Source organism: Sorex araneus, chromosome 1, assembly GCF_027595985.1.
Source record: "Sorex araneus isolate mSorAra2 chromosome 1, mSorAra2.pri, whole genome shotgun sequence".
Classification (NCBI taxonomy): Eukaryota; Metazoa; Chordata; class Mammalia; order Eulipotyphla; family Soricidae; genus Sorex; species Sorex araneus.
In genome coordinates, this window is record NC_073302.1 from 427,890,875 (window position 1) to 427,913,406 (window position 22,532).

Below are 22,532 nucleotides of genomic sequence, written 5' to 3' on the forward strand. Positions count from 1 at the left end.
TGTCCAAACATTACTACAATATAATACTTTTTTTCGATCTCCTATAACCACAGTCTTAGAAGTAACTCAAGAGTTAGTGGTTTTCTCTCCATATTTCTAGTCGATGTGGATCTGTTTGTATCTTTAGACATGTTTCTGCAATCTCTTCTGATGGGATTCTTTCCTTGCTGTGCCTTCTAGATGATGATTTAAAGTCTGATTAAACCAGTTTCTGATCTCACTCCTCCTCCTGCTCTTACCTGCCTTCACATTGCTTGACCCCCACCAGCAGCAGTCATGATTCATTGTTTTCTGAGTGGTTCTTACATTCTTGATTTTAATCACTGCCCTCATTTACAGTGCCGTGTTGATAAGTCTCAGAATCATTATTCAGAGTGCTATTTATGAAAATTAATTAGCTTAGGTGAAAAATGAGGGAGGGGACAGGAGAGATAGTACAAAGGGTAGGGCACTTACCTTGCATGTGGCCAAGCCGAGCTTGATCCCCAACACCCCATAATGTTCCCTGAGCTCTTCCATGAGTAACCCATGAGCACCACCACTTGTGACCCAAAAATCAAAAAAAAGAATGAGAGGGAAAAGTGGGATCAGACATTGAAAGTTAGTATGGACTAGAAATGAAGACATTCAAGTAGCTCTATTATTAACTTATTATGGCATGGTTACTTGAGAGATTAAATTCAAGTTGTTCGCATATATGTGTGTATATGTATATATGTGTGTATATACATATATATATATATATAATGCACACATATGTATGTGTGTCTGTGTGTGTGTATACTGAGTTTGGATACTGAGTGTGGAGCCACACCCAGCAGTGCTTAGGTACTATGCCTGGCACATTGCTCACAGGTCACTCCTGGTGGTGCTTTAGCAGACCATGTCATACTGAGAATCTAACCTGACCCCCATGAAGAGCATGCACTCTAGCCTTTGAGCCATATCCCTGTTTGCAAGTATATTTTTAATTAGCTTACTTTAATTCTCAGTGGCTTGCCGGGCTCTCTGAGAGGGATGGAGGAATCGAACCCAGGTCGGCTGCGTGCAAGCTACCAAGGGTATCCCACCCACACGGCAGAGCCTGGCAAGCTCCCCTTGGCGTATTTGATATGCCAAAAACAGTAACAACAAGTCTTACAGTGGAGGTGTTACTGGTGCCCGCTCGAGCAAATCCATAAACAACGGGACGATAGTACTACTTTAATTAGCTATTTTTACTATAGAAATCTTGGGGGGAGGGGCTTGTGTGTGTGTGTGTGTGTGTGTGTGTGTGTACGCGTACATACTGTTTGGGGGCCACATCGAGCAGTGCTTACTTGGCAGGGATCACTCCTAGCAGTGCTCAGGCAACCATACATGGTATCTGGGACCGAACCCAGGTTGGCCACGTGAAGGCAAGCACCCTACCCACTGTACTATCTCACCAACTCAATGCAGATCTTTTTCAAAAACATTTATCAGGGCAGGGCAAACAAACTTCACTGTTGTCCTTATGTCACCTCTGGTCTACCCTTTCCGTCCTCAGACCCCCTACCCCCCATCCTGTGTTCAGTTCTGCAGTTCAAGTCCTGGCGTTTGTTATCATTGGCACACTTTTTTCTTCGTTTTTCTTTCCCCCTCCAACAGAGTCTAACAGGGTTGGCTGAAGTTGGCGCAGGGCAATTCTTTTGAGCTAGCCCTGCCACACGTCCTTCCCAGAACAGACCTGTTATTTTCACTCTCCTAACAACCGTCACCTCTTCTCCTATTCCTGACATGGATATTCCTGGCATGAGATCAGAGTGCCACTCACCTGGGCTGTGGTAGCTTTGTCTAACCAGGGAGGGCAGAGAAGGGAGAGGAGAGAGGACAGGGCGTTGGGAAGGAAAGCAGGGCCCCAAAGGTGTTATAGGGGGTTTCTCTAGAGTTAATTTTGCCAAGCCTAACATTCGTGTCTGGAGCCTGGAAGCCATCCTTCGGGCTCTTACTCGCTGAGCAATGCCTGGTCCTCCGTGGCACTGTTCTTACAGACCCAGTGTTGGCACAGAGCCTGAAAGCAGCAGAGTGGGGAAGAGAAAAAGACGGTCAGCAGGGACCAGCGCGCCAAGCAGGCCCTGAGTGTCCAGACTGAGAAATCGGAGTGTAACTAACTCAGGCTGAAGAGAAGAGAAAGGAAGATGGAGAAAGGTCTCCCCCCACCCCGCTTGAGGTTTCTCGGGAGGGACCCAGGGCACCTTCAGGCGTGCCCTCAGCGCCCTTCATGTGTGTATGACACACTTAATTGCATTAATTCATTTTAAAAAGCTCCAAAAAGTGTTAAGGTAGCACAGTATCTTTATTCAGGAAACTCCTAATTCCAGCTTATATACTCAAGTAAAAGTCAAGATCTGATCAGTGGATTAAATTGTTAAATTCACTTTTGAAAAGTTGAAACAGCGGGAGCTGGTAATATGGCTCAAATGGAAAAGCCTTAGTTTTGTACTAAGCCTTAGTTTTGCAGGCGGCCCTGTGTTTGATCCCAGATACTGCACAGTCCCCTGCGCCTCTGAGCACTGCTAAGCGCACTCAAAAACTGGAAGAAAACAAACAAACAAACAAAAAAAAACAAAAAAGAAACTTGAAATAGACACCGATTTATAGTTTTTTCCTGATTTGGTTGAGAGTAATTGCTAACAGATGCTGCTGTACTCACAAATACTTATATGTGTGTTTTCCACAGACAAGGATAAGATTAGGAAATTAAGTTTATTATTGCCATCTAATCCTCCAACCCCACCTGAGTTTCATAGGTTATCGCAGTTCTACTTTTTATATCAAAAGGATATGTGTGTGTGTGTGTGTGTGTGTGTGTGTGTGTGTGTGTGCGCGCGCGTCTGCGTCCTCCATAGTTCCATAGTTTTCTTTCTGTTTCAGGTAGGTAATTTTTATTACTATATCTTCAAGTCACTGATCCTACTTTCAGCTACTCCCAGCTTACTTGCTGAGTCTAAAAGGAATTATTTATCTTTATGGCTGTCTTGTGTGTGGTTTGGGCTTTAGGTCACACCCAGCAGTGCTCAGGGATTACTCCTGATAGTTTTTAGGGATCATATGCAGTGCTGGGGACTGAATTCTGGTTTGCTGTGTGCAGGACAAGTTCCTTGCACTCTTCAGTTCCCTGATAACTATAAAATTTTTTCTTATTGGATTGATTTTTATTTTTTATATCATAAGAATTTCTGTTAGTTTGTGGGCAGTGTCTCTATTTTCCTCTAGATCTGTCAAGTTATTAATTCTAACTAGATCTATCAACTAATCATAATTAAAATTACTGACAATCAGATTCCTAGCTCACTTCCAGTTTTGTTCTCTTAAATGCTTTATTCCTCGAGAGTGGTGCTTCCTACACGTTCATGTGCATCTTAGAATTTTTATTGATTGAGTCATATATTAGTTTCCATTGCTGTCATGAATTGGACTGGATTCTGCTTCTGACTTTTTTTTTCATACCTCAGGCGTCAAAATTTCTCGAAGGTGCCTGCTATTACCTGATGTTAGCAAATCTTTCTCCTTTTTTTTTTTTTAAAGCTTTTTGGGTCATACCCGGCAATGCACCAGGGTTACTCCTGGCTCTGCACTCAGGTATTACTCCTGGCAGTGCTCAGGGGACCGTATGGGATGCTGGGAATCGAACCCAGTTTGACCTCATGCAAGGCAAATGCCCTACTCGCTGTGCTATTGCTTCAGCCCCGCAAATGTCTCTCCTTAGGTTGTGGACCCCACCCTCCGCCTTCCTCTGCTGCTGCACACACCTGGCCATGGAGTGCCGGGCCAGGCCCACTCTTTGACTGCCCGCTCAGCGGCAGCCAGCCTTAGACTGCTGCTCCCCATTTCCTAGAACTTGGGTTGTGGTGAGAACAATTGCTGTCCCTAGGCCTCCTGTGTCAGTGCCAGTCTGTAGGGATTTGGGGTTTGGTTTTGTCTTTCACTGTATCACTGTATCACTGTCATCCCATTGCTCATCAATTTTGCTCAAGCGGGCACCAGTAACGTCTCCATTGTGAGACTTGTTACTGTTTTTGGCATATCGAATACACTACAGGTAGCTTGCCAGGCTCTGTTGTGCAAGTGAGATACTCTCGGTAGCTTGCCGGGCTCACCGAGAGGGGCGGAGGAATCGAACCCGGGGCGGCTGCGTGCAAGGCAAATGCCCTACTGCTGTGCTATTGCTCCAAGTTTTGTCTTTAGGGTTTTTTGTTGGTGGTGGTTGTTTTGTTGGGTTTTTTGTTTGTTTGTTTGTTTGTTTTAGTTTTCCCATCTCTTCTGTCCAAATTTACTGTGTATCTGTAGTAGCTCTTGAGCTGGAACTGTTTCCTGACCATTTTGCAGATCTTTGCTTCATCTCCAAGTGGAGTCCCGTACCCCCGAGGCTCCCTGAAGGACCAGAGAATTTATGCTTATCTCTTTTCCCGGAAGGACTGGGTCCCTGCCTGGTGCCTGGCAGGCTTGATTCTTGCTCCTCTTCTGGTAACTTGCAGCATTTGCCTTCTCAAGAGACGGTGTGGGCACAGGCTCAGCGTCATGCCTCCGTTTGAGCACAGCCAGTCAGCCCCCTGCCTTGCTCATGAGCACTGGGTAGGGGAAGGACCTGCTTGTGTGTGTGGCTGGAGGGACCAGAAACACCGAATTCAAGTTTACGAATCCATGAAGATTTTAAGCAGTTTTGTTTATAGCCATCCTGGTGACAGACACCTCTTCCTCCCGCATTTTGCCAAAGGCAAAGCTTCGTCACCTTTCTCTGTAAGGGATTTCTCCCTTCCAGAAGTGTTCCCCTGGTTGGTTTGTGTGTCAACAATTTGATGGGCCCCGGAAAAGTTAAGTTTTTATAGATAATCTGGTTTTCTCTTTTGTTATTGTTTTGTTTCTTTGGGTTTGTGAGTCACACTTAGGAGTCACATCTAGTTCTGTGCTCAAGGATCACTCCCGACAGTGCTCAGGAAGTTCTGTGCTGGACATCAGATTCAGGCCACCTGCCTGTGAATCATGCACTCTGACCATTGAATTCTCTAGTCCCAGTTTTTCTGTTGGTAGTTTCTCTTGCAGCTTCTACAGTCTAAAGAAGAAGTGTAACATTAAATTGATTCTCTTTAAAAGGAAAATGTTTTGGGCAAACACAAAGAGATATATGCAGCAGGTAAACCACTTGCCTTACATGCAGGCGACCCAGGTTTGATCTCAGGCATGGTCAAGAGTGATCCCTAAGTGCTCAACCCACCCAGAGTAGGCCCTGAGCACTGCTGGGTGTGGCCCGAAACAAAAACAAAGTTTTGGTTTTAGACGAATGGATAAAGAAGCTATAGCACATCTACATAATGAAATACTATGCAACTGTCAGGAAAAATGAAGTCAAGAAATTTGTCTATGAATGGATGGACATGGAGAGTACCATGCTGAGTTGAAATGAGTCAGAAGGAGGGGGCTGGAGCGATAGCACAGCGGGTAGGGCACTTGCCTTGCACACGGCTGACCCGGGTTCAATTCCCAGCATCCCATATGGTCCCCCGAGCACCGCCAGGAGTAATTCCTGAGTGCAGAGCCAGAAGTAACCTCTGAGCATTGCCTGGTGTGACCCAAAAAAAAAAAAAAAGAAATGAGTCAGAATGAAAGGGACAGATATAGAATGACTGTTCATTTGTGGTATATTAGAATATATATAGTAGAAGAATAATATCCAAGGCCAGGGAAAATAGGGGTTAGGAGGACTGGTCAGTGGTTGGAACTAACCCCAAGTGTATGTGAGGCTGAGGACAGGTAAGATCGAGAAAAGACCAGTATGACAATAATAGCTGGGAATGATCACGCTGGACAAGAGCTGAGGGTTAAAAGTAGGTAAGGGATATTCCTGATAACCTTGCAGTAGTAATACTGCAAACTTGCAAACTATGATGCCCAAAAGGAGAGGGAGGGAGAAAGAAGGGAGAAGAGGGAGGGAGAGGAGGGAGGGAAGAAGGGGGGGAGAGAGCGAGGGAGGAAGGGAGGAAGGGAGGGAGGGAGGGAGGGCGGGCGAGCGCCTGCCATAGAGGCAGATAGGGGTGAGGGGTGGGGGTGATGGGAGGGAACCTGGGGACACTGGTGCTGGGAAATGTAAAGTGGTAGACAGATGGGTGTTGAAATACCCGTATGACTGAAATCCAATCATGAGCAGTTTTGTAACGGTCCATCTCACAGCGATTTAATACGTTTTAAAAAACAGTAAAAAAATAAATAAAAGGGCTGGATCGATAGCATAGTGGGTAGGGTGTTTGCCTTGCACGCGGCTGACCTGGGTTCAATTCCCAGCATCCCATTTGGTCCCCTGAGCACTGCCAGGAGTAATTCCTGAGTGCATGAACCAGGAATACCCCCTGTGCATCGCCGGGTGTGACCCAAAAAGCAAAAAAATAAATTTTAAAAAATAAAATAAATATGAAATATTAAAATTTTTGGTTCTCAAATCCGTGGTGTAATTAACTATTTTTGCGGGACTACATGATTTGTTTTTGGGGGGCCCACGCCCAGTGGTGCTCAGGGGTTGCTCCTGCTCTATATTCAGGAAGTACTCTTATTGGTGCCTGGGAGACCATATGGGATGGTGGGGATTGAACTCATGTCAGCTGCATGCAAGGCAAACAACCCTACCCACTGTACTGTAGGTCATGCCCCCAGAGGGCAGAGGAAACTGAACATTAAGTCATAAAGGCATAGCGCTCAGCTGGAGCCTTGCCCTGTGCCTGTCCTAAGCCCTGTCCTCTCCTCAGCATTCTGAGGCGTTTCTGTAGAATGCAGCTGAAAATCATTTGTCTTGGCTCTTCCTGATGTACTTGCTCACTGTCAAGTATATAAACTTAAGTCTTGAGCAACTGTTCAGCCCAGCATCACCTATTTCCTGCTTTTCTCTCTAACGCAGGTGCTGATGGAGACTCTGGGTGCCCTGGGGGCGCAGTGCCGCTGGGCCGCCTGCAACATCTATTCCACTCTCAACGAGGTGGCTGCTGCTCTCGCAGAAAGCGGTAGGGTCTTTCGCTTCTCTCTGGACCTCACTGTTTCTATATAAATCCTTCAAGAAGGTTGACATAGAGGGAGCTGTCTGGGAAGAAAAGAATCCCTGTTCTTAATAATACATTTGCTTTCCCACCCCCCCACCCCGCCCCCCGCTCTGGGATTTTCTTGTTAAATACTTTAAATTTTATTACTTATTTTGGTTTTGGGGCCACACCCAGCAATACTTAGGGGTAACCCCTGGCTCTACACTCTAATTACTCCTGGGGGTGCTCAGAGGATCATATGGGATATCAGGGGCTGAACCCCGGTCAGCTGCTTGCCAGACAAGCGCCTTACCCACTGCACTGTGCTCCAGCCCCATAGCTGTTTTTTAAAACAACTCCCCAAATATCTTCTGTCTAACAGTGCATTGTTAATGCTTTGCCTTCACTTGCTAATATTAGAGCACCAGTGAATGCTGTGCACTCTCCAAATAATATGGATTAGGAAAAAAATTGCTTTGGGCATCAATTTATGGTCATACTGATTCTAGTAAGTTGTTCTGATACAATGCTTGGTATTTTCTGCTTTAGCAGTTAAAAAAATTCGTCCTAGAAAATTCATATTTGATCCTAAGGGCCACTGGCACTTGACAAAATAAATGAAAAACTTGTACTTGACCAATTTCTTGCCTGCACTCCCTCGTATCAGAGTTCCAAACACTTGCTTTTGAGCTCTTGAGAAATCCTTAGGAAGTGCTTTAGGGGAACAAATCTCTCGTTTTGTTGGCATTTTCAGCATTTCATTTGTTCTTATATTTTATGTTAATTCACTTACAAGATTCTTGATTAATGTACAGAATATTTAGAGAAAAGTGTATAAATATTGAATACATGCCCAGTCACATATATGTGTGTATATACACATTTTTTTCCTATTTCTTCAACAAATGCCTATTGATGTACTTGAAGAGATATAAGGACAAATGAGACAATGACTGTTTTTGCCCTCAGACTTTTATATTGTGTTTGAGAAGACAGATGTAAAAAACAATGAGAGTATAAGGGCACGTATGATAAATGCCACAACAGATCATAAATCCAGTTCAGATTCCTGGAGAGATTACTTCCAGTTATGTTAATCAGGCTTCGTCAGGAACATGACCCTTAACTGAACCATGAAGTGTAACAACATTTTAACAGAGAAGAATGTGTTTTCCAGATGAAGAGGACAGGATGGTAAAGTATAGACGTAAGAAAGATCAAAGTATAGTTGGGGACTGAGGGAAGTTCTGGGTGGCTGGATCAGGATGTACTTCGTACTTTTTTTTTCTTTTCTTTTTTTCATTAGTCGTATATTTAGCATCCATCATATTCTCATTCCCTGTGAATTAGTCCTTGACTAATGAGAAAAATGACCACCAAAAACAAAGGTGAGGGAAGGGCTGAGGACAGTACTAATTAGTGAAAAAAGTCCATCTAAGGAACACAATTTTGCCAAAAATCTAGGATTAGCCTTTTTTGCGAGCTTTAATGGTTTTTCTTTGCTCTTTTTCTTAGGATTCCCTGTCTTTGCTTGGAAAGGAGAATCAGAGGATGACTTCTGGTGGTGCATTGACAGATGTGTGAATGTGGAAGGCTGGCAGCCGAACATGGTGGGTTAGGTTTCTGCTGGCATTGTTCTGGAGGGGACAGAAAGAGGCTCTGGTGGGAGGGTGGAGCAATGGGGTAATACTTCACAACAGGGATAAAAGAAGGCGCCGTCTCTTCTGTCTTCCAACAGAACTAGGTGCAAACCCTCTATAGTCTCAGTTGTTGTTGATGGTCCTAGAAATATTAGTATTTATCGGCAGCATTAAAATACTGCCCAGAGAGTACATGTGGACAGTTCCCTGTCACTGCAACAACAAAGTAAAGGGGGGAAAATTAATTAGTTTTTTTTTAAAAAAAAAAAGAATATTTCTCAGATCATTCATGATTAGCTGAAAAGCAAGATAATAAAGTGTCATCTTCTACCACTGCTTACCACCAGCTAACAACAGAAATAATGAAAAGATGTAACTATACATATACACATATTATATAGCATTTAGCTTCCCCTCTAGAATTATGTGATAAATTTATAGTAAACTTGAAGAAATTGTCTCTCTCTATTCATTGCCTACCGTAAGAAAGATGACCAGAGGGCCAGCGGGATAGCACAGGAGTTAGCACCCTTGCCCTGCCTACAGCTCACCTGGTTCAGTTTCCTGCCTGCCACTCCCCACCCTGCCCCGCCACTTCTACCTAACTTTGTGGTCCCCCAAGCTCTGCCAGGAGTGAACCCCACTCAAGCACAAAGTTGGAAGTAACCCCCAGCACCTCGAGGTATGGCAGTCTTAGAAAAGGAAAGATGGAAGGCTCAGCTAGCAATAAGCTAGTAACAGTTAGTAAATTCTCAGACAAGGTTTTAATGTCTCCATGATGAGATATAACAATTCTCACAAATTTTCTTATACTGAAGTAGTTTTTTTTTTTTTCAAATCATTCATTAGCCATTTACTAGTAACAAGCAATATAAAATAAATTACTTTGGGCCTATTAGAGGGGTAGGTTTGAGGAGTGGTTGGAAAAATAGAGTTGCGGAGAGATGGACAGTGGTTGTGGGATTGGTGTTGAAATATTGAATGCCTGTAACAAATGCATCATGATCAGCTTTGTAAGCCATAGTGTTTAAATAAAGTGGGAAAGAAATTTAAATGCGCATAAACACAAGAAAAAAAGAAAGATAACTAGGGACTGAAGAGATGGCTCAAAGGACTAGAGTGCTTATTTTACATGTGGGGGTCCTGAGTTGGATCCCCATCACCTCAGCTGCTGGTGTTATTTAAAAAAAAAAAAAATCCACATGGGTCTGAGAACACAGGGAGGCAGGGTGCTCGGCTTGCATGCTGCTAACCCAGGTTCAGATCCCTGACACCACACATGGTCCCCTGAGCATTGGTCATTCCTGAGCACAGAGCCAGAAATAACCCCAAGCACCTCCAAGTGTGGCCCCAAACAAACAAAGATTCACAGAGAGAACAAAAACTGCACAAAGATGGAGGGACTCCTCCTCTGCGGACATGTCTGCATATGAAGAAGAAAAATAGGGAATCAGCTAATGATCCTTGGGTCAAGGAGATGGCTGAAAGGGCTGGAGTACCTGCTCGGCATGGGGGAGCTCCAGACTCGATCCCCAGCTCTGCACCTAGCCAGATGGGGCCCACGTTCCTTCTCCCCACCAGACACCGAAATCAGAACCCCTCGTGACTCCAGTATTTCCAAAGTGAAGCAGCCTCTTTCTGGATTCGGCAACTCGGGTCCCTCTGCACCGGGTGCTGGTTGGAGAGAACTGCTCTAAAACCTTCCTGTCTTGAAACGGAGGGAGAAGTTGGCTGTACCGTGAGTCCCAGTAGAGTTTTATCAGTGACAGGAGAGAGCCAGAGTGATAGATGCCAAAGTAGACATGCTGGGGCAGAAAGGAGGTGGGCTCAAAAGGGTGTCTTTTGAGAATAAAACGTAGACGTGTGTTTATATACTTTTTTTTTTAACCACAGTGAGTGAGGTATACAGTTACGAAGTTGTTCATGATTGGGTTTCAGTCATATAATCTTCCAACACCCTTTCCTCACCAGTGTTTCTGTTTTAAGCGTATAGTGTTACCACATCAACCATCAAAGCGCCAGTGTCCCTCTATCACAGTCCATTGGACCCCACTTACATTTTTTTCTCCACTCCTCACTTTTTGGTAACATCAGTTCTGTTGTCAGTGTTGAGAGGTTTGCAAAAAACATGAACATTGAGGGAGCTTGAGATTTTGCCCCGAGAGCCTTTATAGACTACAGAGCCACAAACATAGCCACCCCTTGAGTTGTCACTCCAATTGTCACTCCAGAAAATTTTCTTTGGACTGTGTCAGGATCTAGTAGATTTCTTATTTTCTAACCTCAGGAAAATTCCCTGGCCATAAGAATTTTCTATAGTGGAATTACATTCATTTAATAAATATAAGGAGTACAACTACCTAGATAAAAAGGAAAGGTAGGGTTGAAGACAGAGCTCAAAGAGATAGTTGTATGCTTGCTTCGCATGATTCGGATTCAGTGTCTGACATCACATGTTTTACCGAGTACTGTGGGGAGCAACTCTGGAGCACAGAGCTAGGAGCAGCCCCCAGGCAGTGCCAAGTGTAGCCCCAAACAAATAAATAAGGAAAGTGGACAAGAATGGTAAGCTTCAAACACAATTCTAATTGCTTAGTCTTTTTGTCTCTGACCTTTTTGTGTGACTGGGGTGTATCGGCTGCAGTGCTGGGAAAGAGATATTCGGAGAAACCCTTCTGTTTCTCCAGGGACCTACTTGGAGGGTTTCTACTGGGAGAAAATGCAACACTGACCTCTAGTAGAGAGCAAGTATCAGTTTTTTTGGTTTTGTTTTGTTTTTTGCATTTTGGGTCACACCTGGCGATGCACAGGGGTTACTCCTGGCTCTGCATTTAGGAATTGCTCCTGGTGGTGCTCAGGGGATCATATGGGATGCTGAGAATCAAACCCGGGTTGGCGCGGGCAAGGCAAACACCCTACCAGCTGTGCTATTGCTCCAGCCCCAACGAGTATCAGTTTTAATGAGATCCCTGCTTTGACAAATAGGGTTTAGCTGATCAGAAAAAATAGACCAACAGCACCAAGCAGAAGCAAAACAGGAACCAGGTAGTAGACATTGAGGTGGGGGTAGGTGGGTTTGTATATCCTGATTGCAGGATGACATTTTGGGTAATTGTGGTCCAGAAAATGTGGGTCTGCCTAGTCAAGGACAACTTAGTCCTTTTCCAGGAATATGGGGTGACCCTTCGGGAAGTCCTGCGAAGCCTGCTAGCCACCTGGCCAGGGGCTCCGGGGACACTGCCTAATAGCAGTCTAGGCTGGGCTTTCTTCAGCTTGTTTATAATTCAGGAACTGGCCTCGGTGATGGAAAGTCCAGTGGACACAGCACTGCGTTTGTCTTGAACCCCAACCTGAAATAGTGATGAGCTGTTCCCAGGCGTGCTCGCACACCTACACGGCACTCAGTTCCTGGTTATTTTTAATTGGGTTTATAAAGAGTGTGAGGTTGAGCTAGGCAAAACCGTGCAGTATGCCCTGATATTTTGGGTAGGTGTGTGCCTGTACTTTGGGAGAAGCAACGAATTAACTAATCATTGTATAAGTCATTGTTCTGAGAAGGAGACTTGTTTAAACTAGACTGAATATATTTCAAGTCTTACTGATAGAACAATACCAGTGTCAAGTTTAGGTTTTCTAAATATCTATAATACATTAAAGAATTAGTTCTCGAGGGGCCGGAGCGATAGTCCAGTGGGCAGGGCATTTGCCCTGCAATCGGCTGACCCGGCATCCCGTATGGTTCCCTGAGTACTGCCAGGAGTTATTCCTGAGTGCAGAACCAGGAGTAACCCTGAACATCACCAGGTGTGACCCAAAAAGTTAAAAAAAGAAGAGTTGTCAAGAGTAGTGTTTTCAACCGTTTCTGGACTGTGGCCCCCTGGAATACCCTGGGGACCCTCAGTTGGGCAACACTGGCCCAGATAGCAACTTAAGCTATTGGCCCATATGAGGCTGCACGTTGCACTACTGTGGTTTTTGATATTATAGTCGTGGGAAGGTTCAACGCATTTAACTGAGAATTAAAACTGGCCTTTCACCCTTTATTGGTTTTTATTTCCTTAGGATTGCTTGGTTGTTACGTTGGTTTTACATTACTTTGCATAACTATGGGAAATTTGAACTTCTGCAAATGGGCTATTAGAAATTAGGACCCAAGACCCAGAGAAGCACTGAAAGCCTTGAGCCTACAGCAAAATAAATATCGTTATTCGTGCTTATTATTGCAGATCTTGGACGATGGAGGGGATCTCACTCACTGGATTTATAAGAAATACCCCAATATGTTTAAGAAGATCAAGGGCATAGTAGAAGAGAGCGTGACTGGAGTCCACAGGTAAGATCTTGCACACAGCTGACCTGGGCTTGATCCCCAGTACCCCACATGGCCCCTGAGCAAGGGTGATACAGAGCAGAGCAGAGCAAGGAGTAAGCCCTGAGCACTGCCAGGCATGGTCCAAAAATAAAAGAACAAAACAAAAATAGGGAGCCGGCTTTGGAGATGGCCTTGTTTTTTCTAGTAGTGCGCTCGCGCGCGCGCGCGCACACACACACACACACACACACACACACACAGAAACCCTAGAATAGCTGAGGGGGAGGGGTATGGATAGGTAAAGAAACAAATGCAGCTCTCCTGTCTTCTAGGTCCAGTGCTGCTATGGCCCCTTTTGAGGAAGTCCCTCTGTTCTCCAGATGTGTTTTCCACCTCTCTGATGAGAACTTCTCAGGAACAGTGCTAGGGATCTGGCAGTGGCAAAGGCAGAAACCTGGGTCTTTGTATAGCTTAATAACCTTGCACAGAAATATCCTTATCATCCTTGTCTTCTCAGGAAAATTGGAATCATTTCTATGTATTATTATTCAGCTAGAAAGAACTGAGCATAAGAAAGAAATAGCTCAGGGAAGTGAACTCTGAATAAACCACCATCACAACTTCAGTCTATTATAAAGATCTTTTTGAAGCTTTTTGTTTGTCAGTTTGGTTTTCTGATTGTTGGGTTTTAGTGCCAGGATCAAACCCTTGTCTGGCAAGCAAGTGCACTGCCGCTGGGCCATGTCCTTGACACCCTGTTGTGATCTTTTTGATCACACACAATAACTGTGGGTTATACAGTACCTTCAGGCTCTGAGAAAAGGGTACATGCTAAATCAAATCCCATTTTGGCGTCCGGAGAGACCGCTCAATGAGCTGAGCACATTCTTTGCACGCAAGAGGACCTGGTTCAGGTCCAGGTACTATATGGTCCTCTGGACACCACCAGGCATGGCCCAAAAACCAAACCAAAGTCAAATACCAAATAAAAGTGATCAGTTTCTCACTTTGGACTATTTAGATGAAACTCATATATACTTATGTGTGTGTATATATAATTATAGGCATGCATATTGAGATTATGGGCTGGAGTGATAGCACAGCGGGTAGGGCGTTTGCCTTGCACACAGCCGACCCGGGTTTGATTCCTCCGCCTCTCTAAGAGAGCTCAGCAAGCTACCCAGAGTATCTCGCCCACGCGGCAGAGCCTGGCAAGCTACCCGTGGCATATTCGATATGCCAAAAACAGTAACAAGAAGTCTCACAATGGAGACGTTACTGGTGCCCGCTCGAGCAAATCAGTGAGCAATGGGATGACAGTGATACAGTGACAGTGTTTTTTTTTTTCTTTTTGGGTCACACCTGGCAATGCACAAGGGTTATCCTTGGCTCTGCACTCAGGAATCACCCCTCGAGGTGCTCAGGGGACCATATGGGATGCTGGGAATCGAACCCGGGTCAGTCGCGTGCAAGGCAAACGCCCTACCCGCTGTGCTATCACTCCAGCCCAGTGACAGTGATATTGACATGATAAAATTGAGACTATATGAGGGGACAGAGGGAGAGAGCACATGCGTGACCTACGTTTGTTCTCCAGCCCCCCATTTGGTCCCCTGAGCCCCCCAGGAGTGATCCCTGAGCAGAGTCAGGATTGAGTCCCGAGCATTGCCAGGTGTGACAACCCCCCCTTTTTTTTTTTCACTATTTTCAGATTAAAATAGCAATTTTTAATTTTACTTGTTGCTCACTTGTATGAGCAACATACAAGTTCTGCTGGACATCAACCCAGGGTCTCATATAAAGCAAGGCAAATTCTCTCCTACTAAGCTACATCCAAAGACCCCAAACTTTACATTGGCATTTGGGATGTGCGTGTGTGGGCTGGGGCTGCCAGAGAAAGCCAACCTGGTGAGCAGTTCCTGAGGGCGCTGCTCCGGCCCTGCAGTGCTGGGGCTCACCAGGCCACTCAGGGACGCCTAGAGGCCTCCAGGCCTGCATCTGGTAATGTCTCGGGCACCATAAGGTGCCAGGGATCAAAACTGGGTCATACTGGACATCCAGCCTAACCACTATATTATCTCACAGCCCCAAAATTTCATATTTTAATCCTTAATATTTATAGATGGGTCAAGGATTTTCCCCACACGCCTTTTGACCAAGATCTTTATTTCTACACTGTATACAAACCCTAGAAAGATGGTCTTCACCTCTGGATACATCTAATAGGTGGAAGCTAGTTGCGTCAGATGCTCCCAAGACTGTTGAATAAGCATATTTTCATAATTTTACATAAAATTGGCAGTAGATTGTAATAGCTAATGTCTTTATGTTCTTAATTTCCTCTTTCTCAGACTGTACCAGCTCTCCAAAGCTGGGAAGTTGTGTGTTCCTGCCATGAACGTCAATGACTCAGTAACCAAGCAGAAGTTTGATAACCTCTACTGTTGCCGGGAATCAATCCTTGATGGGTAATAGTTTTTTATCTTTTGAATGAATTTGAATTGTTGACTTGAGGTTCTTCCCCCCTTTTTTTTTTTGTTTTTTTTGAATTATTTCTGGAAACAATTGTATGTAGCACCACTGAGTCTGTCACTGCATCACACTCAATGTTTCATGACCCAAATCTACTACTGTGCAAATCCGTTCTATTAAGAAATCAGACTAGCCCCTATCTTTTTTTTTCTTTTTTTGGGTCACACAGGGGTTACTCCTGGCTCATGCACTCAGGAATTCCTCCTGGCAGTGCTCAGGGCACCATATGGGATGCTGGAAATCAACCCAGGTTGGCTACATGCAAGGCAAATGCCCTACCAGTTGTGCTATCGCTCCAGCCCCTAGTCTCTATCTGTTGATGGCAGAGTTCTTTCTTTGAGATCCTAACAGCCCACAAGTCAATAACTAGAGTCATTCAGTTAAAAAAAAAAAAACACAAAAAAACTAAGTATCTGGTAGTTTGGGAAAGTTTTATGATATCTCTATTCTAGGTCCTCTTAACAGATCTAAGTTTTTTTTATTTTTCCTCCCCCCACCCCCCCAACAGTTCTAACTGTCTTAATTTCTTTCTGGAGATGGGGGAACTCAGACCACATCTAGTGGTGCTCAAGGCTTACTCCTGACTCTGTGCTCAGATATTACTCCTGGTGGGCTCAGGGAACCAATTGAGGTACCAGGGTCAGCTAAGTGCGCCTCACTCATTTTGTTATATCATTTGCTGTATTTTGCCAGCCCCTGTCATATAATTCAGCAATTTGGGGTTCACAGAATCAATTTCCAGGGGCATTTCTAGTTTTTCATACTGCAAGTCAGAAATTTACTTTCTCTTTTGACTCTTGTATTCACATATTACTTCATTTTTGTTAAGAAGGAGCTAGAGAGATAGCACAGTGGTAAAGTGCTTGCCATGTACGGCCTGACCCTGGTTCAATACCCAGCACTGAATAGTATCCCCTGAGCACCTTCAGGAGTAAGCCCTGAGCACTGCCAGGTGTAACCCAAAAACAAAACAAAACATCTTTGCTTGTATGACTAAGGAATTCTCTAAATCAAACTTAAGTTGATTTAGAGTATTGCAAAATCAAGTTAGTTTCCATTCATGTTTAAATTAACAAAAAATGAATGAAGGACCAATGGGCCATAGTCTGGTTCCAGGAAGTTGTGACACCACAGGCTTTAAAGCCAGAAGGACCTTGGTTAAACTGTTGTTGACTCTATCATTTATTAACTGTAAAGCTGTGACTTATTCTGTATTCTCTTTGCCTATTTCTTCATCAGTAATAATGACAGAAAGACCAGCCTCATGGAGTGAGAAGTAATGAGCTTAGTCATATGTCCTAATGCTAGCTCTTATCCTTCTTTCTGGAACTTTGTACAATAAGTTCTGATAATGAGTTAGATCTTAAGGGAAGCTTTATATTTTGAAAAAAAATTATTTCAGATTTAAACTACTGTTAATTATTTACTTATTCGGTCAATAATATTATCAAAGGGATTGGACATTTGAATTCTCAATCTGTCGTTCTATACTTTGACTGATAGCATGTTATTAAATACCCTTGAGCCTGGAAAATCAATAGTAATCTGGGTAATAACTCACTAAGGTCATACATAGCTAAGTATCTTTTAGGTTTCTTAAGTTCCAAAATCTGTAAGCCTAGAATCTGCCTAAGCTAGGTTCAGTAGGGAATTCGTTGAGGGGCTGGGGATAAAACAGTAGGCAGAACACTTGCCTTGCACACAGCCTACCCAGGTTCTGTCCCTAGTGCCACATATAGTCCCTGAGCACAGCCAGGTGTGACCCCCTGCCATGAAAAAAACAGGATATCTGAGGTACCTATAAAAATGAATGACTCTCCTGAGCAGTTTGCCCTATAAATAAAAGACTCTTTAATGTCATAACTATATAAAAGTGAGAGTAAGATGGAAGCAGTGGAACATGAGTTAAAATTAATAAAGAAATAGAAGAACATCAGCTATTCTTCAGAAACCTTGTTGGTACCTTCAGCTAATAATAACTTGGGCTGGAGAGATAGTACAGGGGGTAAGCCTTTTTTGACTTGCATGTGGACAACCCAGGCTCAAACCTAGACATCCCATGTGGTTTCCCGAGCACTGCCAGGAGTGATTCCAAAGCTCAGAGCAAGGATTAACCCCTGAGCATTGCCCGTGTGACCCCAAAACAAAAATAAATGAGGGGGGAGAGAGAGAGAGAGAGAGAGAGAGAGAGAGAGAGAGAGAGAGAGAGAGAGGAAGAAGAAGAAAAGTACCTGTCCTAGAGGCAGGTTAGGGGGAGGGAATCTTGGGATGTTGGTGGCGGGAAATGTGCTCTGGTGAAGGGACGGGTGATGGAATAATGTATGATTGAAATTCAGTCATGAACAACTTTGTAACTGTGTATCTCATGGTGATTCAATTAAAAATTGTAATTAAAATGGAAAAAAATGGTAAATTTAAAAAATAATTCCACTTGGTCACAGACAGGTTTTTCCTCCCAGAGTTAAGAGCAAGCAGAGAAAAGAAAAAAGAGTGTTCTTCAGGAAAGGCTGCAATAAAAAGAAGGCCTTCAAGTCAAACACCCCCCATGGAAGGCATTTCTGATTGACCTGGAGCTCTGAACAGCTGCCCCGCACCCTAGCTAGAAGGACTCCCCTTGCCAGCTCCCGACTGTGCCGCTGTCAGGGACCACAGTGCCACAAAAGCAGTCGAGCACAGCCTTCTGCGGATGGAAGTTCCTCTTGGGAGGAAGAATAAGAGTTTCCCAAAGGAGCCCAGCTGTAATGTTTCAGATCATAGAGGGAGTATTTCAGGAACTCTTCAGAGGGTTCTGGGACCTATAAGAATTAGAGAAAAGTCAAACTTGAAGTGACTTACATATGCCTCCAGCAACCTACCCCCATGCCCCTTGGAGACCTTCCTTGACTGAAGTCTTTTCTTTTCACTTCTTTTCCTTTTTTGAGGGGGAGGGCAACACCTAGCCACACTCAGGGGTTACTCCTGACTCTGTACTCAAATTACCCTGGCGGTGTTCCAGGGACCATTTGGGATGCTGGGGATCGAATCCAGGTCAGCTGCAAGGCATCCCCTTTCCCAGTATTCTGTCTCTCCAGCCCTGAAGTCTTTTCAATGAGTTTAGAATCTCTGAAAATCATCCTGTGCATCCTGTGCATTCCAGGCATCCTGTGCACTGCTCAGGAGCCCAGTTTTAAGAAAAGAAAGTAGAATCTCGGGCCCAGTTTTAAGAAAAGAAAATAGAATCTCGGGCCAGAGGTTAGTACAGCTGGTGGGATGCTTGCTTTGCTTGCAGTCAACCCAGACTCAGTCCCCAGCACCTCATGTGGTCCCCTGAGCACCACCAGGTATGGCCCCAAAAAACAAAAAATTGAATCTTGAGGCAGATAAGAGTTCCTAAGATTGCAAGGAAATTATGCCTAACAGAAATGCAGCCAGGTCTGTCAGCTTATCATTCTCAGAGAGGCCGTGCTGGGGACATTATCCTTTCTACCACACAGTATTGTGTAGTGACCAAGAGAGAGTCATCTTCCTTTGTTTGGGAAGAGAGACAGAAAAGGTGGAAGGTACCAAAGAAATGGAGATTGAGAAATATGATCTGTTGGTTTTCCCTGCTGTGCTGACTGTCCTAGGACCACTCTCCTAAGCCATAACTGAAATAGCCCCGCCAGTCTTGTCTTTACTCAGTATGAATTGTGTCTGCACTTAATTGATATTTGTGACATTTGTTGAGTTTTGTTAGGGGTCAAGGAATTAAACCAGTTCCTGTTGAGGGGAGTTGTCAATTTTTTTTTTTTAAAGCAGTGTGTTGTCTTTGGGGAATGGTAAATAGATAAGTGACTAAGATCTATAAATATTTGTATGAATTTTCTTTCTCACCCCAGGGCTTCAGCATGCAAAAAAGCATGTGCTTCAAAACTTTGCGCCATCTCCCCCGCCCTGAATAAGCTTGTCTGAATTAAAAACATTCCTCTGCCTAGCCAGTGAGTCCCAGAGAAGGGAGGAAAGAACCCCAAAAGAAACCAGCAACTGATCCTTCAGGTTTTTCCAAGAATTTCTGAAAACAGTAAGACCCTTCCTCCAGCTTCTTAGAAAATCCAAGACAAAGAATTAAGACATGTTTGAGAAAGAACGAGCCGCAGGAATTCAGTCTTGTGGGCCATTGTAGTTGTGCTTCCAAGCTCTTCGGCACCATGTTGTCCATAATGTAGGACCTGTTATCCATGCTGGTACCACTGACTGCCATATTCATTTATCACATTTATCAATTATACTTCAACATTTCCATATCATCCAGTAAACTAGAAGAATGTTTCTATTAAGCCAGATCTTTATTTTTTCCTCAAAAAAATTGTATTGTTTTTATTCTTTTATTCTTATGCATAGTACATTTATATTTGAAAGTTTATTTGTAGACTATAGATTCTTCTCTCTATAGTTTGCTCCATTCCCAAGACAAGGTGGGGGGAGGAGGTGGTGAAAAATAGAAAAGGGGCTGGAGCAATAGCACAGCGGGTAGGGTGTTTGCCTTGCACACAAACGACCTGGGTTCAATTCCCAGCATCCCATATAATCCCCTGAGCAGTGCCAGAGTAATTCCTGAGCGCAGAGCCAGGAGTAACCCCCTGTGCATCGTCGGGTGTGACCCAAAAAGAAAAAAAAATAGAAAAGAAAAAAAACCTCACACAGAGATGGAACTGATTTGATAGCAGGGAGAGTGAAAAAAAAATACATATTTTGCTCAGCTTTTCTAATTGATCTTAAACAATTTCTCTAAGAGAGAAACCAGACTTGAAATTTTAAAATAAATAAATAAGGGGCCGGAGTGATAGCACAGTGGGTAGGGCGTTTGCCTTGCACGCGGCCGACCTGGGTTCAATCCCCGGCACCCCATATGGTCCCCCAAGCACCGCCAGGGGTAATTCCTGAGTGTAAAGCCAGGAGTAACCCCTGAGCATTGCTGGGTTGTGACCCAAAAAGCAAAATAAATAAATAAATAAATAAATAAAATAAATAACGCGATCCTATCTAAACTCAAGAGAGGAAGAAGAAAAGATTTTTATTTTCTAATATTGTGTGTGTGCATGTGTGTGTGTGTTTTTTTCTCCTCAGACTTAAAAGGACAACAGACATGATGTTTGGTGGAAAGCAGGTGGTGGTGTGTGGCTACGGAGAGGTAAGGGTTAACCTTTCCATGATGAGGAGTTTAAAATTTCCCTTGCTGACATACACGAGAGTTTTCATTTGTTTGAACATAGGAGCACGTTCACTTTATATAGGAACCACTTTTTATCGTGGGGGGCGGGGAGTGGCTTTAGTGAGCCTTTGGTTGACGTACAGTCTTTTTCCCCATAGCGTTTTTGCCCGTTTTTGATTAAGTTGATTTTTCTGACTGTTCTGGAGCACTGTTTGTGATGTTCTTTTAGCTCATGTTTTGATTATAAATCGGGGGAGGGGAGGGTTCTTCTGCTCATGTGTATGCTACGCAGGGGCTAGGAGTTTGTTTATGACCTGCCTTCATGTATTTGTTTCGCTTCTCTCCCCCCGCCCCTACCAAACATGAATCTAATCAGTGCAATTCCTTGGGCGCATGGGGGTGCACGGTATCAGAGTTGAGGAACTGTTTTCTCATGATTTCCTTCCCTGGCTCCCTTCTTCAGGTGGGAAAGGGGTGCTGTGCTGCTCTGAAAGCCATGGGCTCCATCGTGTATGTCACCGAGATTGACCCCATCTGTGCCCTGCAAGCCTGGTAAGCCTGCCAGAGACTGGCGACTGCCCGTCCCTCTCCCCGCTTTCCAGATAACGCGCTTGGAGCCGCTCCAGCGCACAGCCTAGTCAATGCCATGTTTTATCTGAGAGGAGCCCAGGAGAGAGCTGCTATTAGCCCTAAGCTCCTGTCTCACGGACGAGGTTGCTGGGCGCAGACGCTGAGAACAGAGATTGTCAGAGAGGCTAATGCGGAATTCCTGTGGAAATAGTCACAGGGTACCGTGAACTAGAAAACACGCAATGCCCGTGCTTTCTCCATAAGTAATCCTTCTCCCTTGGAAAAGAATGATCACAAAAAAAGAAATAGACTGATGCCAGATCCCTTCTGCTATGACACACTGGGAAAAAAAAGAAAACATTTCTGTTCCACTTCTCACAAAAAATGTGTAACTGAAATAGAATCAGGGGCAGCATCAGGCAAATCCAGAGTCAGGGTGAAAATTGCTGGGTCTGAGTCAGCAATTGTTTATATTATTCTTGTCATTATTAAGCCTGAAATTGTTTCAAAATTAAAAGTTATTATAAAGGAATAGTTCTTTTCTCATCTGTAAAAGGTAGGTAGTTATACCTACCTCAGAGAATTGTGAATATTTGATAAAATTGTTACATATAATTATACAGTAGCACTGCACTGCACTGTCATCCCATTGTTCATCGATTTGCTCGAGTGGGCACTAGTAATGTCTCCATTGTGAGACTTGTTATTACTGTTTTTGGCATATAATTTATATATGCATAAAGTGCATAAAGTTGGGAAGGACAAGTAAAGAGAGGCTGCTAAAATCTTAGGGCTAGGATGAATAGAGACATTACTGGGCCCGCTCCATCAAATCATTGATCAGCGGGATGACAGTGTATACATCCCTCTCAGAAAGCCCAGGAAGCTACCAAGAGCATCCTGCCCACACGGGCAGAGCCTGGCAAGCTACCCGTGGCATATTCGATATGCCAAAAATAGTAATGAACAGGTCTCATTCCCCTGACCCTGAAAGAGCCTCCAATCATTGGGAAAGACGAGTAAGGAGAGGCTGCTAAAATCTCAGGGCTGAGAGGAATAGAGACATACTGGTGCCTGCTTGAGTAAATCGACAAACAACAGGATGACAGTGATACAGTGATGCATAAGGTGCAGAACTGTTCTCTTATAATAAACACTCACTAGATGGTCACTATTATTTTTGCTATCTCCAACAAGATGGAAATACCGTGGTTCCCTGGAAACTACTTCAGAGTCTGAGTATCTGAGCCTGAATAATTTACCCAATGTTTACATTAATCCTA

The 22,532-nt window shown here is 44.0% G+C and overlaps 1 protein-coding gene across 4 annotated transcripts in view; it reads left to right on the top strand.

Annotated features, from left to right (window-relative positions):
- AHCYL2 (adenosylhomocysteinase like 2) overlaps window positions 1–22,532 on the top strand; it is a 189,015-nt gene that overhangs the window by 142,990 nt on the left and 23,493 nt on the right. For all 4 annotated transcript variants that reach the window (XM_055123900.1, XM_055123901.1, XM_055123902.1 and 1 more), the window contains exons 5-10: window positions 6,908–7,010; window positions 8,541–8,635; window positions 12,892–12,998; window positions 15,329–15,445; window positions 20,595–20,658; window positions 21,143–21,231. In XM_055123900.1, coding sequence (XP_054979875.1) covers window positions 6,908–7,010; window positions 8,541–8,635; window positions 12,892–12,998; window positions 15,329–15,445; window positions 20,595–20,658; window positions 21,143–21,231 — 575 coding nt within the window. The remainder of the gene's footprint in view (window positions 1–6,907; window positions 7,011–8,540; window positions 8,636–12,891; window positions 12,999–15,328; window positions 15,446–20,594; window positions 20,659–21,142; window positions 21,232–22,532) is intronic.